Source organism: Hippichthys cyanospilos, chromosome 4 (genome assembly GCF_059441005.1).
Source record: "Hippichthys cyanospilos isolate Australia breed blue-spotted pipefish chromosome 4, RoL_Hcya_1.0, whole genome shotgun sequence".
Lineage (NCBI taxonomy): Eukaryota > Metazoa > Chordata > Actinopteri > Syngnathiformes > Syngnathidae > Hippichthys > Hippichthys cyanospilos.
In genome coordinates this window covers 11,872,120-11,892,136 of record NC_142372.1, presented here as the reverse complement: position 1 = coordinate 11,892,136, position 20,017 = coordinate 11,872,120, and the positions used below count along the sequence as shown (strand labels likewise).

Here is a 20,017-nt window from a genome sequence, read left to right as displayed (position 1 = left end):
AGTACAACAAGGCATGTATGTTTTTTTTTCTTTTTAAACACTAGGTATTTGGTCATTTGACTCAATAATGAACACACACAGCCATGAAAACAAGCACACACATACACACACATACACACAAAGCAAATGTTATCACAAATGCGTTGAATAGGAAATTACATATATTTACAATAGTTTTAAAATATTTACAAACTCTCCCCATCTAAAAGCAGCTTACAAGACACTTACCTTTGGACCTCAAAACAATAATCAAAACGAATGTTCTTTTTTTTCCAACGAATAATGTAAATGCTCTCAATAGTTGGATATCCTAGTCAAAGTTATTTGATAAAGTGCATTTAAGAACAGTAAAGTGGCGTAGAGGGTCTTGATGGTCCTTGAAGGTGTGATTGTTTCATTCTTGAAAAGCCACATCCCTAGATAATAGGAGGGTGTGCACACTTGTGCAACCGGTTTAGCTAATTTATTTTTTTTGTTGAGGTGTACTGTTTGTAAGTCACATAAAGGTTGAAAAGGTTTTAAATGCATTTATCTCGGTTGGTCTCATTTATCTATCACACAAACCTGGCATGTGTAGACTTTTTATATGCACTGTTACTTCATAACTACTATGTACTATGGGAGACGTGTATAAGTTCATGACAACAAACATAAGAATATTGTCCAATAATGTCAACCTAATAGTTTTAACTTTGGAACAAACATCATGTATAACGTGTCGACTTGATACATGATTAAAGATTTGTTTGGAACCTTTTTTGAACTCTAAAATTTAGTGTATATTGTTCATTAATTCAATTTTAGTATTTTCTTCATGGTTTCTTTTTCAGTATTATTTATTGGTGTGGTTCCATGGCTGTTTTTAGACACACAAACAAACAATGTGTTTGTATTACGTCTTATTCTTCCAGATGTCAATTAGATCCGCTCTCAGTTTTTGAAAAGACGGTCTATTTTTGGGTTCATGCTGCCAACAGCTGCCCATCAGTGTGGACACTTCCAGCGGGCAATTGGGTGGCGCCGGCATACGATATCCTGAAACACATGTGCACAATCTCTTGGAAAATGGTGCTGACCTTGGTAAGTCAGTAAAGTCATTTTCAGGGGTCTTTACCTTTCTCCACTTGATCTCTGACCTGTTGGTTGCTCATGCTGGTGTAAGGGATCATTCCCATGGAGAAGACCTCCCACAACAGCACGCCAAAACTCCATACGTCACTCTCTGTGGTATAACGACCTGCAAAGAACCAGTAGGGGGCAGTGTTGATAAAGGAAGATTTCAGCAAAAAAAAAATATCAGAGACCGGGCCGGCAAGCCGATGATAATTCTGTACTGTAAAACAATATAATTTAAATATATTGTATGGCGATCGTTCAAGAATCCATCGCACACTTGCCCTTCCGAAGTACAGTTCAACATATCCTTCATTTTAGAGAAAAATCAATTACTTGGTCATTTTGAAGTGCTGTTCAAATGTAACAAGCAGGGGCTGGTTTTAGCTGAAAATCTCTATCGACGATTTATACAAGAGAAGATGACGTTTTCTACTGATATTAAATGGACATTGCTTTAAATCAGTTAGTTGTCAAGTTATTCGAAACTAGGTTAACCTCTCCATTTAAGAGGTTTATTTGCTCACGGAAGAGGTGATCTGGATTTTACTCAATGATCAAGTAATATTTTTCCTTTGTCTCTTTTTAACGTTCCTGAAGTTTAATATTTCATAAAGAAGTTCATTCCTTACATTAGTCACTGGCATAGGTTTGCATGATGCACATTGGCATCTGCATTTAGGAGTCTACAAAAATAACACCAGAAAATAATATTAAAGAAGCTACAGAAAAATACACCCATTTTTCCTTCTGAACAGCAGTTTTAGTCTAGTTTCACTTTTCTCCACAATAAATGAGGCTGTTATGGTTTATCATGGTAACTTTTTAGTTTCAACAATAAATAATGTATTCCATGCTTTATGCCTTTTAGTATGACAAAAAATTCATTATTACATCATTATTTCAACTTATGTTACCCAACAATGAAATTATTTCCATATTGCATTCAAAGTGGGACTACCAGAACAATAACTTGTACAAATTGAAACTTAAAATGTGCAGCAACTAACATAGACTATTGAGAATTTTTGATCATCTATGCAGAAACATTGTGTCTCAAATTAATTCACCGTGCTCCTCTTCACTTCCTCTACTGTTAGAATTAATTTGAAATTGTATCCCTCCTCTCCTTTGACTTGAATTTTTTATTTTACTGTAGAAATAATTCATTTTATTGTCCAAGTTTTAGCGCTTCCGAGTGTCCGGCGTCCGTAGGTTCTTAAAGATTAAGGAACAACCAATTTATAAAAACAATTTACTGGTGCCTTGTTACATGTTAAATTTGCTGAAATCCCACACTCGTAACTTTTCCCATTCAAATGAATTTAAATGCCTCCTTCCGCAAAAAACAAAAACAAAAAAACAAGCTCAATTATAGCTTTAAAATTTATTTTCTTTAGGGAAAAAAAGGGAAAATCACTCCAGAATATTGTACTTTGAATAAAAACTAAACAAAGGAAAACAAAACACATATAGTTGTGCGATAATTAATTAGAATTAAACGGCTATTGTTGCATTACATCAATTGAATGGAAATTGTGATGGGCTCAGTATCAGACAGAGGAGAAAAATATGCTTTTTCACTGATCCTGCTCAACACCTCTCTCTCTCTGGCCATCAACAAGGCACTAACATATGTTGTTCTACGCAGAGGATAAAGAATATATCCTTGAGAGTATTTTTAAAGTGTCTGTCCACAAGTGTTGCTACAACATTTGTGTTGAATTTGTTGATTTAGTTGCTATAAAGTATCAAGCCTGTGGGTGGAAATGCTCAGCTATGTGGTTATTTTAAATATGAGATTCTCTTTGCTTTATGTTTAGTTTGATAGTGTGCTTTAGGTGGGAATGACACTAAACACTTATTTTGCTCACAATTAGCCAAATTGCTGCTTGTTGTGAAGTTAGTCGAGTCACTGATATTATGCAGTGCTCATATCCCAAGTCTGTAGTTCCAAGTCAACGTAAATTAAAATACATCAGTCAGACAACAGCTTGAAGAACTCGAATGTTGAAACAGTAATATCCAAGGCACCATTTTATTTCCCATGTTCCTGTGTCTTTATCCTATTAGAGGGATCAAGATCTTTGTGAGTGCCCACATTTTGCTCAAAGGAAATACTGTAGGTTGGAATGATGGGGACTCTACTGATATGATTTTCCTTATAAAAGCTATTTAACATGGCTTTTATACCTGTCATAACTTCATATCATAATTATTATGATTACATTTTGTTGTAAGTCGTAAAACAGACGAGCATGTAGCCGCTGAACAGGAACATTATTAACTTTCACACAAGTGGAAAATGTATGCGACTTATTCGTGAAGTACTTTCCAAAATTGCCACAGGTGTATTTGGCACATGATATGCGGTTTGTTATCTAACTCTGACTGTCACACAAAAGACTTATGGAAAGATGAAAGCCAATAATTGAGGCAACCATAAATCATGAAGGTAGGTCATGGGTGGGTCACTCGTGACAAGTGAAGGAAATGTGGAGTTTGTAATTCAGTGCTCACCGAAACACACAATATAACAGGTAACAATCCTCCATCTTGTCCAGTAACCGCTAAGCACGTGTTTCCAGCATCTCGTCTTTCAACTGGACATTTTACAGAAAACCTGGCTCACGCACTGGATGCAGAAGGCTGATTCTAATCAAAACCACTACAGTGAGTCTGACGGTGGCTTGTGATTTTTATTCTTTCAATGTCAGACTGTTGAAATTGGACACATCTGCTCGCAAAAGATGCTCTGTTAATTGATTCATTAAATCATAACATAAAAGGGACCAGTGACCGGTGCTGGCTAGAAAAAAATGTCTTCTTTGGGCTAAGACATATTATTAAGACGTGTGATGAAGAAATTCTCTCTGTGAGCTTGCAGGTTAGGGTACACTGAGACATGCTGGTAGGCTCATTAATGCTGTGTGTTGGAAAATCCATCAAAGAATCTGAGTTTGTCTACTTGAAGATTGATGCTGCCATCACACTTGTGTGTGTGTGCGCAGACGTACAATACCATAGTTCAATGCTTCTGGAGCCGTCCATTTGATTGGAATCTGTCTGAGGCCGCCCTCAGCTGAGTATACGCCGTCATCCCGCTCCCGCGACATCCCAAAATCACTGATTTTCACAACGTGCTGCTCCGTCACCAGACAGTTTCGGGCTGCCAGATCTCTGGAAACACACAAGACAGATGCAACCGGTGTATACACGCAAGATGATGGCCAAACATGAAATGTGGGGAAGAATGGCGAAAAAGAGCAGGTGCTTGCGGTATGTGTCTGATATCACATGTGAGGCACATTACTGGCTGCCTGCTTTGAGGTGCCACACAGTCCACCTCACTATCGCTTAACTCACTCAATCACAGACATATTTTTATGTTTTTTAAGAACTCAATTGCTTTAGGTACCGTATTTCTCCGAGTACAAGTCGAATTGTTTTCCCCCTCGTTTTCAAGCCCCATATTAGAGGCATTGACTTTTAACCGCATAACTCAAAACAGACCAATTTTTTCCACATATTAGTGTTTGAACAACATTGATTTAAATGCAAGATAAGTAATATCATGTCATTTGCATATCTTAAAATGATTACATATACCTCTACTTCAACATAGCATGCATCTGTTTTAGAGCGTTTGCACAGAACGTCGTAAAAATGCACTTTTGTCAAGCGTTGCCTTATTGCCTCTTTTTCCAGGGCATTATGAAAAGGAAAAGACGGCTCGGCTTGTCTCCTTCAGGCCTTGGGTGTGTGCTTGAACAAGCCGGCATGGATGGCGACAGGTGGGGGGAGAAACAGTGAAGGAAAACGTTCCACGCTCTGATCTCACAACTGCAGTCACTTGGGTAAAGAAATCTTGGGAGAATATCCCAAGTAAGATAATCAGCAAATCATTTCCGAAGACCTCCATTTCCAACAAATTGGACGGGTCCGTACATGACTGCCTGTAGAAGAGTAACGAGGATGTTTAAGCAAATGGCGAGCAGGAAGGAGAGGACATCCAGAAGTTAAATGGGAGGAGCTATTTGGTGTGTCAGATAGTAATGATGACTTTTAGGGCTTTTTGACAAATTAATATTCAGCCGTGTCCAAAAAAAAAAAAAAAGCATTGAAACTTAAAATCATTTTAGTGCTGCAACATTATTTTCAGCATTTGGGTCCGCGCGTAGCTGTACATTGCTTTGCACTCTCCTCCGACCCCCCCCCCCCCCCATAAGTTATTATTATTAATAATTGTATTACAAACATGCATAAAAACTCTTTGACTTTAACAGTTACAGAGAAATATATGCAGTAGATTGCACAACTGGTATGAAGGGTAACACTCAAAAACTCAATAACTCAAGTATGCATAAAGGTGCACATGTTGCAGTGCTGCTTCCTTATATGGTAGCACAGCATTTTGTCTGCAAGATATATTTTTTTGAAACTGCTATTAAAGGGGAAGCCAACCCAAAAACATTATTTACAGTAATATGTCCCTGCGACTGCACAAGTCCAAACACAGCATTCTGATTCATACTGTATTTGTAGAATATGAGTTGATCAGCAAAATCTCGCCATTGTTTCTGCATCTGTCTCAATGGGTCCATTTTGCTTCATACACTCGACTGGAAATAACATCACAGTTGCTCAGAGCTCAGGTAACAACCAATCACAGCTCAGCTTTCAAATACACATGACAAGTGAACCTGAGAGCTGAGCTGTAAGTAGTTAGTACAGGAAAACTGGTGGATTTGTCATATTCTACAAACATAATAGTCATCAGAATGCCATATTGAGAATAGTGTGGGCGCATATTATTGTAAAGAAAAGTTTTGCGTTGAATTCCGCTTTGGGCTATGCCTTAAACATGACATATATGTTTTACCTATGAATGCACTTCTTTCTCTCTAGGTACTCCATGCCAGCCGCAACATTTTCTGTCATTCTGACCAGCTTCTTAGGAGACAGACTTGGACCAACTTGACGCAAGAAGGATAGGAAATCTCCACCTTGTCAAATGTAAAAACAAACAGGTATGCGCTGTGTAAGTTCAGCTGCGAGACAACGAAAGAAAGTGGGCAAACAGTGAAAGTGAAACGGACATCAAATTAAAGCCGACTTAGATATAAATTGTCGCCTCATTATATTGCAGTTTAACACCCTTATCATTCTTGATTTGCTGTTCTGTTTAACACTTGTAAATTTGCTGTGTTTTTTCATTTGGTTTTGTGTTTCATTATTTATTTGTATGTTTGTAATTGCTATAGTACCGTATTTTGTTATTTTTGCCATTGCATACACCTTTTTCTTGATGTGTTTAGTTTTTGTGTTTTTTCAATGTACTGTTAGTGTTTTTTTGGTTTTAATTTGTTTTTGAGCTTGTTTTAATTTGCTTTTGACCTTTTTATGTTTTGTTTAACATTCATCATTGCTGTTGTATTTTTTTTTTGTTGTTTTCCTTATGTTTTTTTATTTGCTCTTGTGTGTAGTTTTTTTTTTTTTGTTGCTTTGTCCAGCTTTTTTTTTTCGGTTTTGCTTTTGTGCTTGTATATACATTAAGTTTGGACTTTTTGGTTTTGTTTTTTGTGTTTTTTCATTTTTTGTTGTGTTTTGATTTTATCTTTAGTAAAACTCTTGGTGCTTACCTTTAACCAGCTCCATTATAATGTAGATGGGCTGTTTCTGAGTGCACACGCCAATCAACTTCACAATGTTGGGATGATCATACTGCTTGAGGATCCTGGAGGACACAACAAGAGCATGTGAGATGAGTGTGAGAGCCTGAGTACATGTGATCTGCATGTGGACTTGCAGCCTTACTAACCTGGCCTCCATCAGGAATGTATTCTTATGTTCGGGTGCGAGGTTCTCCTTACAAGTCTTGACTGCCACAGGGGTGTTATTACAGTGCAAGGTCCCACTATACACCTCCCCAAAGTTACCCTGTGTAAATACAAAATACACACCATTACACAATTACAATACCATCATCATAGTTGTCATAGTCATCATCATCATGACTCAAGTTTGCAAAATTGATCGTGCTACAATACTTCAGGGGCCTAATCTGGTTATACAGTATTCAACAAACGTTAAAAAGCCTCGGATCAGTGATAGAAAACAACAATGACAAACTTTTGCACTTATTCACAACTTGTTATGAAAAAAGAGGCACAGAGATCAGATACAATCTTGTTCCGTCAAAAGAAGCCGCAAAGTCTGACGAGAAGCCCAACAGACCAAAGAAGGGAACGCCTCCACTACAGTCCCACCAAACATCTCACACAACCGTAGGAAGAGCTCAATTAAATTGATTTTACACATTTAAAATGACATCACTTCGAACAGAAGTCTAATGTGTGTGACTTATTTTCTGACAAGGAAGCTTGTTCCACACTGGTTGCATTTGATGAGGCAATTAATCAGTGTGTTATTTGCTTATGTTCATTTATTCACCATCCACACAGCTGCTTTTACTCATTATAGATTTAATTAAGAAATAAATGTTATGAAATGATGTATGAGGAATGTGTACAATAGAAAAAAATCAAACGCACTCAAACATAGGATTACTACATATTTTGTTTACATATTGTAAATAGACTAATAGATATGTATCTGGTTGATTTATTTTACAACAAACGTTAAGGTCATTTTACTATGTTTAATAGCTGACCTTCTGTATCCAATTTTCTTTCGTACCCTGCACTGCCTAATTAATAAAATTTGCAGTTTAGAACATGTCAGCTGTTTCTACTGTTTTAGTTATGTTTTAGATTTATGCCTTGGTATAGTTTCATTATCAAGTGTACTTTATACAGGTTGAGAGTTGAAAAGAACATTTTGACCTGTCAGGTGCTGGTTAAATTTAATGATTGTGGGAAATCCTAACTACAGGTATCCGTCTTGATGCAGCTTTAATAATCACATATTGTCAGTCCAGACCAGTGTGTTCTCCATACAGTACCAAAAATCATATGGAATACACTTGCGCTCACACTCTTGAACAGGATACTTAGTGGGAAACTAAAATAAGTCGGCGATATAGCGTTTTCGAAACATTTCATTGAATTGAAACTCGTAAACATGGAAATATAGTCAATCTTACTCACTCGACCGATGAGGTTTCCTAATATAACACCATCATGATCCAGGACCCATTTATCCTATAAAATGAGAAAAAAGGCAAGACACCCACTTAGCACTGAGCGGGCCCTATTTTATCCTAATGCACGAGCTAAGTGAGCGATCACATGAAGAAAGCAGAGCGAATGATGCACCACCTTGAGCACAGGTTTCCTCAGCTGTATATCACACTTTCGGGTGATAGGCTCTCGAGAGGAGAGCATATGATGGATCAGATGCGGGACGCTGCAGAAGCTTTCCCCATCCAGGCGATACTCATTCTTCAGCACATCCAAAGCATTTGCAGTGATAAAACAGAGGACAGATAATACTTTGCAGTGAAATAGTAAACACGTTGCACGGCGTGAGACCTGCTTCACTTACATTTGTATTTTGAATGAGGAAATGCTTACAGCAGCCCGCCCAGTGAACAGACAGCACGTAACCTTGTTTTTCCTGACTCTTCCTCACCAAAAACTCTCCATCCGACTGGAGCAGCTGCTGAACCTCCAGCCTGGGAACGGCTCCGTGGTACCAGTCCTGCTGCTCCAGAGGTTGATCCACCTCCTGTAGCTGGAGCACAGAACGAAGGAATACGTATTTTTATTAATATTCATATCATGGTATTTCATGGTATGGTATATATACGCACTGTTGTTGGGTTCACCTTTGCGTAAAAATATCAACAAAGAAGGAGAAAAAGCCTTAATTTCTGCTCATGCATGAGGAGAACGGAGAAGGACTGCATGAAGACAATTCTGCCGTGTTCTGAAGCAGTCTCTCCAAACACTCTCTTTTTATTTGGTTCAGAGGTCCCTAGGTTACATGAAGGTTTGAGCCCTAAAAGGGTAAACGTGCAGCTGGGGCGAGAAGCACGGCCGGAACCCAGTGTTTTTGTTCATCTATGTATCTGCATGTGTGGGTGGAAGATGAGTACATGTATGGAACAACATTTCATGGCTTAAGACATTCTGCAAGATATTTTTAATCTCAAGTGAAGTGACATCTGTCTGCGATTTGAGTTTGGCCAAACATCTGGCAGCAACCTTCTCTCAGCATTTCTTCATTGCAAGCAGTTATATTAATTGTAGCAAATGTATAATCACTATAGTTACAATTATTCCAACAAACAATATATATATATATATATATATATATATATATATATATATATATATATATATATATATATATATATATATATATATATATATATATATATATATATATATATATATATATATATATAGTATATATATACTATATATATAAATATATAAAATATGTTTTATATATATAAAATGTGTGTGTGTGTGTTTGTGTGTGCATGCGTGTGTGTACTTAGTATTGTAAATTATGTGTCCATATGTGTGAATATACGTTATTTGAAATCAAACCTCTATGATGAAGGCTTACATTATCTGATTTTGGCATATCTTAAACACTGTTCTGCCAACTACAGCATGCGCAATCACATTCTAGTTATAAGTGTTTAACCTACATCACTTTTGGCTCGAAACAAACTCTTTATGATCCCATTCCCGACTAGCTTGAGCTTTGACTGCTTGAGGTCCTGAAAAACAGACGCATAGCAAAGCATTTGGGTTAGTAAAATCGTAATTTACAGCATGTATTATTCATATACTAAGTTGCCTATTTATTGGGATAGTCAATCGGCAAAGAATGACTTATCGCTTATAGTCAGCAGTTAGATTTTTATAGACGGAAACATTTATGGGTCAATAAAATGTCTTCCTTAAACTAAGAAAGTTGTTGGAAGTTGTATAGAATGAACACAAGGGGGAAAAAAAAAATCACATCATCATTTCAGATTTAATAGTGTGAAATTTACTATCCACTCTAGATCAGTTGAAGTATAGAAAAAAAGTAATCGAACACATAAAACATAGGTTGCAAACTTCTTGGAGGAAAATATACGTACAAGTGTATGGCATTGAGGCGAATGATGGCTTTAGGAGTACCTTTTTGATCAATGTAATATTTCTCATGAAGAGCTCATTAAAAGAGATCTAAGCATATGTCAACTCATGTCAAAGCTCAAATAGCCAAATACTGTATAAATATTCTGACATTGTTGTTGAAGCTTCGGTCATTAACAACCTGAAGGCAGGACATTTGCTGAAGAACGTACATTGCTTGTATTGGATGAAAGAGAAAGTGTGTCTTTGTCCAGCTGCAGAGCAGGAGGAGGTTCTTGGGAGCCCAGCTGCTCCAACACGGTCTTCAGAATCAACCTCTGGACTTCCAGCTTGGCCCTCCTACCCTGTGACAGCACTACTTGATGCCGACACTCTTCCAGAGCGAGTCTCTTGCTCAGCTGGTACACTCTGCATGTGATATTGCAGCCAATTTATCAATGATTGAGCAAAAAATTCATGATACTCAAGCTGGACATAGACACAAGTAAACATGGGGGAACGGTAGACCAGTCTTGAGTTTAACAAATGTAATAAGTAACATGGTTATTGTTAAAAGCCAATGATTATAAAAAGCCAAGTAAAATGCATCTTGTGGATCATAACATCAGTCAGCACACACTTATTCATATGTTCATTTTGGTCAGTGGTCATCAAAAAATCAAGTATGGGAGACTCCACAGGTAGCAGTTTTCGGTTGTTAACAAATCTTAAAGAGGAAAAAAAAGAGGCTTTGAGCTCGAGTTCATTTATCACCGTGTGTTTAAATTTACTGTCGAAATAAACAAAACAACCAAAAAAAGATAATTACATTTTGTGTATTTTAAACAGCTGCATGAATTTGCCTGGATGTCTGCTAGCTTAACGCAGACAAGGCCACTAGCAGACAATGGGAAACACTGTAGATGAGCTTCTGAAAAGGTTTCAATCCATATTTTAAGTATTTGGTTTAAGCATGTGCAGAACATACACCAAAGACCCGTTCAAAGGTGAGCGTTTGAATGTGACGACATATTTGGTTTTTAAAAATGCAAATACATGGCGGATTAGGAAAAATACTGTAAATACACAAGGGGTTCCTTAAATAACAGGGGATAGGACTCTCAAAAAAGAAAGTCAGCATCCAGGTGAACATGAGAACGTCCAACCATGAATATGCATATCCCCTGTATACTAATACTCAAATACACATATTCACAATCCCATGCAGACCACAACAAACATTACTGAGGGCCTGAGAGTATTCTCATGTATATTTATTTATGTATATTTATATGTCTGTATTACAGTGCCAAAGAGGCCATAGTATCAGAAGGCGTTGCAGAATCACCCAGAAGATCTCGAGGAAGTCGTAAAAAGGTTTCCGTAAGTGAATGTGCAGAAAGCTCATTACTGGAGGATTGAAAGGAAGAGGTGACACAGTTTTGTTTTTTAAGAGTACAATATTATCTTTTTTCTCATTAAGGCAAATTATCAGGGAGAAAATGCAGCGAAAACAGAACTAATGTGAAGGTGTGTAGCAAAAGCAAGATGGATGGAGAACAGATGCATCTGCAATGTGAAATACAGGAACATTGCGCAACACACTTTTCTTCTCTTATAAGAAGAAAGACAGGGATATTTCATGCGAATAATATTTGGAAACAGCACGCAACAGTCGCATGCGTCTGGATGTATTTAAAAATTTCAAAGATAAAATATCATCCCACTCAATTCCTGGTTCAATTCAGCCAGGTGTAGAAGTCCTATAATTCTTTCATCTGTACTGCTTTAATGTTCCCTCCTCCGCAAAGTTTTGCAGTAATCACTTGTACAGCCTCTGCATCCTCCTCCTCCAAACATAAACTCGGCGCTTTCTTGAAGCTAATTCATACTCTATTGAAAACAACTTAGAGGACGAATGAGCCACATAATAGCACAAAACTATGCAAATGTCAATATGCTCTAGTGACAAGTGCGATCAAAAAAGGCTGCAGCTTCACCAGCTCAAAATCCACACATACAACAGAAAGTTGACTACATCAAGCTTTGCTACTGCTAATGTTAATATTGCAGCACAAATTCTAAAAAATATAAATCTATATGCGATATTACATATGCAAAGTCAGACTAATATAGTTAACAAGGAGCTTCAGGGTTTTTGTTGGAAACAATTTGAAAAAAGCCTGTTCTTGTAAAAATGAGATTAAGGTAAGGCATGCATAATAAAATAAAATGCTTTACAAATGCTCTACAAGCATGCTAGTGTGTGTGGGGGTGGGGGGGGGTGGGGGGGTTGAACAGTAGTTTTTCTCCTGTTTTGGAAGGATTCACAACTGGGAATGACTTCAAATACACGTGTAGCTTATTCCATTTTTGTGCAGTGAGGTGTATTGGAAAATATAGATTAGCTAATCTTTTATTACCTAATGATTCTGAAGGGAGTGAGCTCTGACCATATGTTTTATTAGTGCGCTCTGTTGAGGCCTCAGGGATTGCTGCGACTTCAAACGTGAAAAGGACAAAAGGTAGATAGATTGTGTGCATTCCAAGGAGTAATTTAAAACTTGTGTGGATTCCTTTTGAGAAAACCAAGGGTAGGCGTAGGAAGGGGTCTTTTTTTAATTGCCCTGTAGAACAGACAGCTGGGGGTTTGAATCTTGGTACCCTTCATGCGCATAACTAATAAGTGGGGAGGACACTAAGGTGGGCACAAGAGAGTGGGGGTCTGCACCACTTGTTGGGAGACTTCTTATAAAAGGCAGGCAGGTGATCAGAATAAACCATTTTCCAACCAATACGGCTGTGTCCAAGAAGTTTTCATTTCCGCCATGAATTTGCCTTGCTTGGTGGTGGCTCTGGAGCAACGTTGGGGCGGACCCACTTCACAGTTATAATTACAAAACAGCAGAATAACAGCTAATTACTCCTCCACCGTGCTCTCAGTGAACTCTGGGATCCACTAATTGACCTGAATATGAAGATCCCGCTGGGGATACAGTATATGTGATTATCATTTTTTTAATGTACTTAAGTTAGGACCTAAATCTTTTAGTGATTTATGGACCAGGAGCAGATGTTAAGGTTTAAGTCTAAGTCTACGCTCATTGATCGGCAGCCAGTTAAGGCATGACTCTGCCTCATAACATTGACTACATTGCTGTATTCTCATCCATAAAGCATTGATAAACTCCTGGGATCACACTTAATAGACACTTTTACTATGAGCTCACCGCGAGAGTTTTTTCAAACCTGTGGTCCACTCACCTTTCACCCTTCTTGAACACTTCTCTCTCTCCCTCCAACTCCAGCTCCAGCTGTTCCACTGAAACTTGCTGGGAGCTCAAAGAGCGGCTCAGGTCCAACAGTTCCTCCTCCACTGCCGTCTGCCTGGAACCAAAGAAGTTAGACTTTGGACCAAATAAGAACGAGGAGACCCCAAAGACAAAATGATGTCAGAAGTGGAGTGTGGGGTTGAGGTGATTTCATTTTTATGTTATTTTATTTTTTATCGCCTGGGCTATTTAGATGAGTACATTGTTTGCGCTTGGGAATGAATAGTCAGATATAGTTATAATTTGAATAACTCACAATCACATCCACTGGACAACACATTTTTTTTAAATCATTTATAAAGAAAAAGATGTAGGACTGGATTTGATTTGATTTGATTAATCCCCATCAGCTCGTGCCAAAGCATCGAGCTAGTATTCCTGGGTGAACTTTGATATGTACTGATAATATTTACTTCTTATTTTCTTTCTCTTCATGATATTTGCGTTTATATGTTCAATCAATCAGTCATTCTATGTCCATTCTGCGTATGTGTGAAAGAATGTGCTAGTATTTACTTGTGCTGGATGGTCTCCAATGTCAAATCGTTCAACTGGACTTGGTGAGGATTTAAGTCCTCTCTGTTCTCCAAAAGAGTGCAGTCAAATTCCGCACAAGCGGGAACATTGTCGACAGACCTGTAAACACACTCACAAACATGCACTCACAGGTTTACCTAATTATCGCTCTTGCTGGGCTTGTTTTTGTACCCGCATGGCCGACCTCTGATTGGGAGGTGGTCAGAGGTGGAGCTGGGGGAAAAGAAAAAAAATCCCTTGGCAGCACCTGTTTTGTTGGATGAAGCTCTCGTACTCTGTTAGCGCATCGATGGATGCAATGGCGGTGGACATCTCTCTGTGGATATGCACCACTTCTTGGTGAAGCAAGGTGGAAATGTCAAAGTACTCCTGGAGGATCTCCTTTCTGCCAAAAAACAAAGATTTACATGGAACCTCAAAATCTTTCACGCATACACATTAACCCTTGTGGCACTATATTACACATTATGAAAATGTCTTTGATGGGGGGAAAAAACACTACAGAGCTGAAATTTCAAGCAGATGATTAAAATGTGAAATTTCAAAATGTAACGATTCTGACACGTCTATGTGATTGTGTCTGGATGTGTGAGATTTTGTGTACAAAAATAATCATTTTCCAAATTTTGGACCATATAAAACCATTTTAATTACAAATTTTTAGATGCATTTTAATAGGATTTATGACATTGATTTTCCTGCAATTTTTGCAACATTCTGTGGAATGGAAGTCAAACTATGTCAGCTAATGTCAGCAAGAAAATTCCCGGTTGACTTGTGTTTCACGTCAAGACAGTAGGTGGCGGTAGAGACTAGTTAATGGCTACGTCTTAAACTTTACCATTTTTCAATTTTTTTGTGGGTGTTAATATCTGTTAAAAAAAAAAAAACCCAAAACAAGAGAAAAGAAGAAATATCTCACATGATGAGCACCATCTCTTGCTGCAAGGCCTGCAGAGCATCCAACATGGCCGGCTGGATGTGAGCGTCATGCTGCTGATGGTAGACTTGAGCAGCACGCACTGAGAGGACATACTCGTTGTGCACATCATGGAGTTTCATTGTGGCCTTGATGTAACGCTCCTTAGCTTTATCACGCTCCTTATCTGAAAGCATCATTCATTAGTTTGTTTGTGGTATTTCCCATGATATGCTAGCTTTAAGCTAACAGACAGTCACGTTACGTCTCAAAAAAATCCCAGTCACTGACATACTCTCACTCACGAAAAAAACGTAGACACATACCAAATCTTTTATACAACAAAAAAAATCTCTCAGGGAGTAAAAAAAAAACAAAAAAACTCACCACAAAATGCTCATAATTAATATAAAACTCTTATAAACAAAAAACAAACAACACCGTACTAAAACCCTCTTTCAAGCAACAACAACAAGAAAAAAACATACTGTACACCAAAATATTTCTTACTCAAAATCAAGGTATAAAAACTTGTCAAACTCACCAAAGAATATTTGAAATTCACCAAATCCTCTCATGGTCACCAAAGAACAACTCTCGCATTCACCCAAAAAAATCTCCCAGGTTGTTATTTCACTGTGTTTCGTGCTATACATGTGACAATAATTCTCTACAAAAATTAACAACAAAATTTCAACAACAATAAAAGCTCTCATAGTTATACATACAAAAAAAACTCACACAAACTCAAACCCCTCACTCATCAAAACGTCTCTCACAAATACTGTACCTTCAAAACTGAAAAAAAACCTTGACCACCAAAATAAGTTTAAAACGCACTAAAAAAATCAAATAGTGATCAAAAAAGCCCTCTCACATTCAACAAAATATCTCATGCTCATAAATAATCTTTTTTTTTTGTCATCAAGCCTCTGTTGACAAGCATTATTATTTTTCTGCCAAACAGCTGCTTTATGTGAAAAGATGAGTTCACTGCCACCACTCAGAGCTTGCATGTCAAATTTTGCTCTCAAGTCAAAGCAATGAAAAAAAATCATCTGTTCGACAGCTCATGTATGGAAATATTTTGAGTAGGGTAACGCCACATCATGCTTGACAGGATGGAATAAATAAAACAAATCAGTGACACAGCATAAATGCTACAAGAAGCTGACCTTTATTGGCTTCCTGGAACTTCCTCTTTGCCTGAGCCGCGTCTCTCGCCACCTGTTTGTAGCTGCTTTTCAGCCTCTCCAGCTCTGTTTGAGTCACCTGCAGGACCAAACATGCCTTACGTTTATTTTGATTTTTTTGTGTGTGTACGTCTTTTTTGCGCAGATCAAAAACTTTGATGTTGCCCAGTTTTGGTGACAAGTGATTATATACAACAGAAACAGCTTCATATAGTCATGTCTGATGGAAAAAAAAAATGCTTTGCATTTTGTGATATCTACAGACTTTTGCTTTTTACCACATGACTTGGCCTGTGAGGGCAAAATAGTGTAGGCATACATACAAATAAAGAAAAGTCACCACCAGTCTCAGTGACTAAATAAACTGTTATAATATTACAGAAAAGCTCCTCTACAATGAAACCTGCATGTGCAAAAAAATGTCCATTGAAGTCTTTTCCTCTTTCTTACTTCCTCATAAAACAAAAAAAAAACCTCTGTTGCATAATACAAAAAGTTCTTTTCTGCATTTGCGTTGCACTGAAATTAACGGCGGGGAATTGGCTTTTATTTGACGCGCTGGCACGAGTTTTGCAGCAATTTAATACTCAGAGCGGCTTTCCCCTGCATTCAGACGCTATTAGCAAGGGTCAAGTTGTTTAAAATGCACAATTTGCAATCCTCTTCACTTTATGTTTAGTAATAGTAGTTGTGTAGTAAAATAGTTCAACAAATTACTTTTAGTGTACATATTCTGGATGTTTATTGTGTTGTGGCCATAACTCTATGTTCTTTTTGTGTGACATCTAGGTGTGCAGTGCAACCTTTTGCCCTTATTGCCAAAGGCACATGTTTTTTTTTTTTTTTTTTCCAACCATAGGGTGTTAGACAGCACAAATGACAAAATTGCCATAATTGTGACTTACAAAAAATGGTGTCACAAATGTGTTGTGGGATCAAGAAAAATTACTGTGTTGATCTATCACTCAGGCCACCAGCTGGGCAAAATTGGATTTCGTTTGAGACGTATTATAACTCATTATAAAGACTATTTTCTGTCTGTGCGTTTCAGTGCTTTGCTGTCTTAAATATATATATATATATATATATATATATATATATATATATATATATATATATATATATATATATATATATATATATATATATATATATATATATATATATATATATATATATATATATATATATATATATATAGACCGTAAATTGAGTGGGACAAAAATAGTATCGTCTTTATATACTGTAAACTTACTTTCTTATAAGTATATAATGTACTGAATTACTTTGAATATTTTTAGGCACGTGCACTTTACTTTGCTTAAGCCAAATCAATTAAAGTATTAATTCAGCTTCATCTTGTGGAGAAGTGTTAGATTGAATCGATAGTATGTTTTCTTCTGCGTTTGAGCTGTTTTATTTAGGTGGCATTCTAAAAGTATGTTCATGCATGTATCTCGATGCAACTGTGTTTCTTTTTTTTTTTTTTTTTTTAGTTTTGCCGTTCACTGTGACTACCAAATAGAATATGTAACATGGAATAATAATTGCGTATGTGTTAGAAATATGGCGTTGATGCTTTGTGATCCTTTGTTTTAACTGCTTTGCTGCTATCTTGTGGTACATCCACACAATTACCCCCCTCACCCGGTTTTTTAAATTTTATTTATTTATTTATTTTAAGACGGGCATTTATTATCCGCGGACTTATATTGATAGTTGCATCATGACTTGGTCCATATTCCACACAAATAGCAATAGTTCACTGGAAAGTTGCACCACCTCACCACTGGAAAGTTGCACCACCTCACAGCTAATTTGACAATTCACAATCATTAATTGGAAAGTGACATGCAGTTAAACAGAGGGAGCATGGAGGAAATATGAGACAGGAAGTGGACAACATGGCTGTGACAATGTCGCACCAAATGTGATATGAGGAAATGCTCAGACCGTCTGATAACCACTGAGGTCTACTTCATTACGTTTGCTTTCAATCTCACACACAGGCAAAATTAAGGGTAGCTTGTTGATGTACAAAACATGTCACCTTATTGAATTATTTCAAAAGCTTCTTTACCTTAGCAATTAACAGAACAAATCACTACATCAATCTAACAAAATATTAACCAATAAAACTGTTTCTGATTGAGGTATCGATTCTGATACATGGGTTTGACTTGAGTGCCAGGAGTTCACCTTGCTGAGCTCCTGTCTCGAAAAACTCCACTGCTCTGCATAGGTTTTGCGCAGCTGCTGTTTGTCTTGGATGAGCAGTGTCAGTTTGCTTACGGGTCCATTCAACAGCTCTACAGAAGACCTTCTCATTAGTTGGCTCAGAAGGTCTGTCTGGGACACCAGAGCCACCCAGGACTGAGGGCAGGGAAGCAAGAGAAAGATTATGAGATTGCTTCTAGTTTAGAAGTATTTTTACAACCAAATAGCAGCAGTGACATAGTTTCTGAACAGGTTGTACCACTGGAGGGATTTCACTACATATTGTGCAGGACACCACATTAATGGTGCGAGGTTTAGAAATTAGTTGTCATGGTGCCAAATTTTATTTTGTATAGCACAAAAATCTGACATCTGAGCAGAGGTGTGTATACATTTTATAACAACTACTTGTATACTTAATATACCAACAGATCTTACTGAGAGTTGACTCCATTAATGCCTTTTATATCATGTTGTTATCCACCGAGGTTGAAAAAGTTAGTCTGTTTTGAATAAAATGATAAAAGTTGTCAGAAAAACACTCAAGTAAAACACTGATAGCATAAGGCAATTCAAATCGATAGGCAATTCAAGAGCTGTATGGCAGCAGCAAACTCACTTCACAAGCAACGGTTTGCCGGGGCATAACACTCATTCAAAAAAAAAAAAAGGCTCAATATTTTTTTAATGCCGCCCTGTGACCATTTACCATCAAACTAAACACAAGCATAAAATGTCAGTTTTCAATTTTTTAAAAGACACATGACAATATTTGTATGGATTGACCTTGTTGAGCTGGCTGATGTGGTCCACTCCAGCTGCAGGTCGCTCCTGCTTGTCCACCATGACTGCCATGTGGTGCAGCTGTACCGCAAACTCCCTCTCACTCTTTGCCCTCTGGCCCATCCATTTCTTCATGACCTCCATCATGTGAAGCTCGGAGTCCAGCAGCCTCAGCACAGCCACGTGAGCCCTAGGGCAGCGCAAGTCCTCGGCGAAGCCCATTTCGGGACTTTTAGGAGCAAATTTTTAACTGGAATTGTGATACAAGAATGTTCTCCGACTAACTGAGGCAGAAACAAAGTGGTGTGTTGTCAAAGCAGCTGCATGGGCTAAAGATAAGTTACTTCCCCGCTTCATGTTCATGTGACTTCCTCATTCGGCAGGGGTTTTGTTTGCCAGTCTCATTTCACTTTCAATTTAGGGACACTCAATATTTATAGGCAAAATACTATGTTCCATAATTACGAATGCCATTGTAATTTAAAGAACTGCTCGGTAGGTGATTAACAGTGGGGATGAGGAAAGATTTAAAGATAAAAAGAGGTTGAAGGTTGAGCGTTGTACTTTTAACAAAATAATTCTATATTTACGATTGTGTTTTATGCGGGGAAAAAAAAAACGAAGCTGTAGAACAAAAACGCTAGCGATGCTAGCGCATCCTGGCTCAGACTCTGCAAAGTTGGCTGACACGGCCAGGAGGACATTTACAAATGTGTTAAACATCACTTTTTATGGTTTTATTAACAGCTTGAGATGCTCAAGTCTTTTATTGAGAGCTATTGTTGCATAAAAACAATGGTTTGCTTTATGGCCCAGCTCAGAGCCACTCTCACTTCATTATTTGGATTTATGACACGGTGGGTGTAATGTCATTGTCTTAAT

General features: G+C 37.6%; 1 protein-coding gene across 2 annotated transcripts; it reads right to left on the bottom strand.

The window, feature by feature from the left end:
- fes (FES proto-oncogene, tyrosine kinase) lies at positions 1-19,423 on the bottom strand. Of its 2 annotated transcripts, none has more exons than XM_088413311.1 (18): positions 19,139-19,423; positions 18,335-18,508; positions 16,118-16,214; positions 14,946-15,129; positions 14,271-14,408; positions 14,003-14,122; positions 13,419-13,541; positions 10,388-10,583; positions 9,737-9,808; positions 8,620-8,808; positions 8,394-8,516; positions 8,223-8,276; positions 6,935-7,053; positions 6,756-6,850; positions 5,996-6,119; positions 4,136-4,293; positions 1,115-1,237; positions 1-1,035 (listed from the first exon to the last, which is right to left on the bottom strand). In XM_088413311.1, exons 1-18 carry the CDS (start codon positions 19,355-19,357, stop codon positions 893-895), a joined length of 2,451 nt encoding a protein of 816 aa, XP_088269437.1. In that variant the 5' UTR covers positions 19,358-19,423; the 3' UTR covers positions 1-892. The 2 variants fall into 2 exon arrangements, 1 of the variants encoding a protein (XP_088269437.1); XR_015865387.1 differs by having other exon boundaries at positions 896-1,035; positions 4,131-4,293.
- Between the last annotated feature and the right edge of the window lie 594 nt (positions 19,424-20,017).

Coding starts and splice junctions, on each gene's coding strand:
- fes (XM_088413311.1), bottom strand. CDS start 19,357: ATGGGCTTCGCCGAGGACTTGCGCTGCCCTAGGGCTCACGTGGCTGTG. Junction 10,584..13,418: donor GTGTTCAAGAAGGGTGAAAG/GTGAGTGGACCA, acceptor TATCACATGCAG/AGTGTACCAGCTGAGCAAGA. Junction 1,036..1,114: donor CAGAGATCAAGTGGAGAAAG/GTAAAGACCCCT, acceptor CATGTGTTTCAG/GATATCGTATGCCGGCGCCA.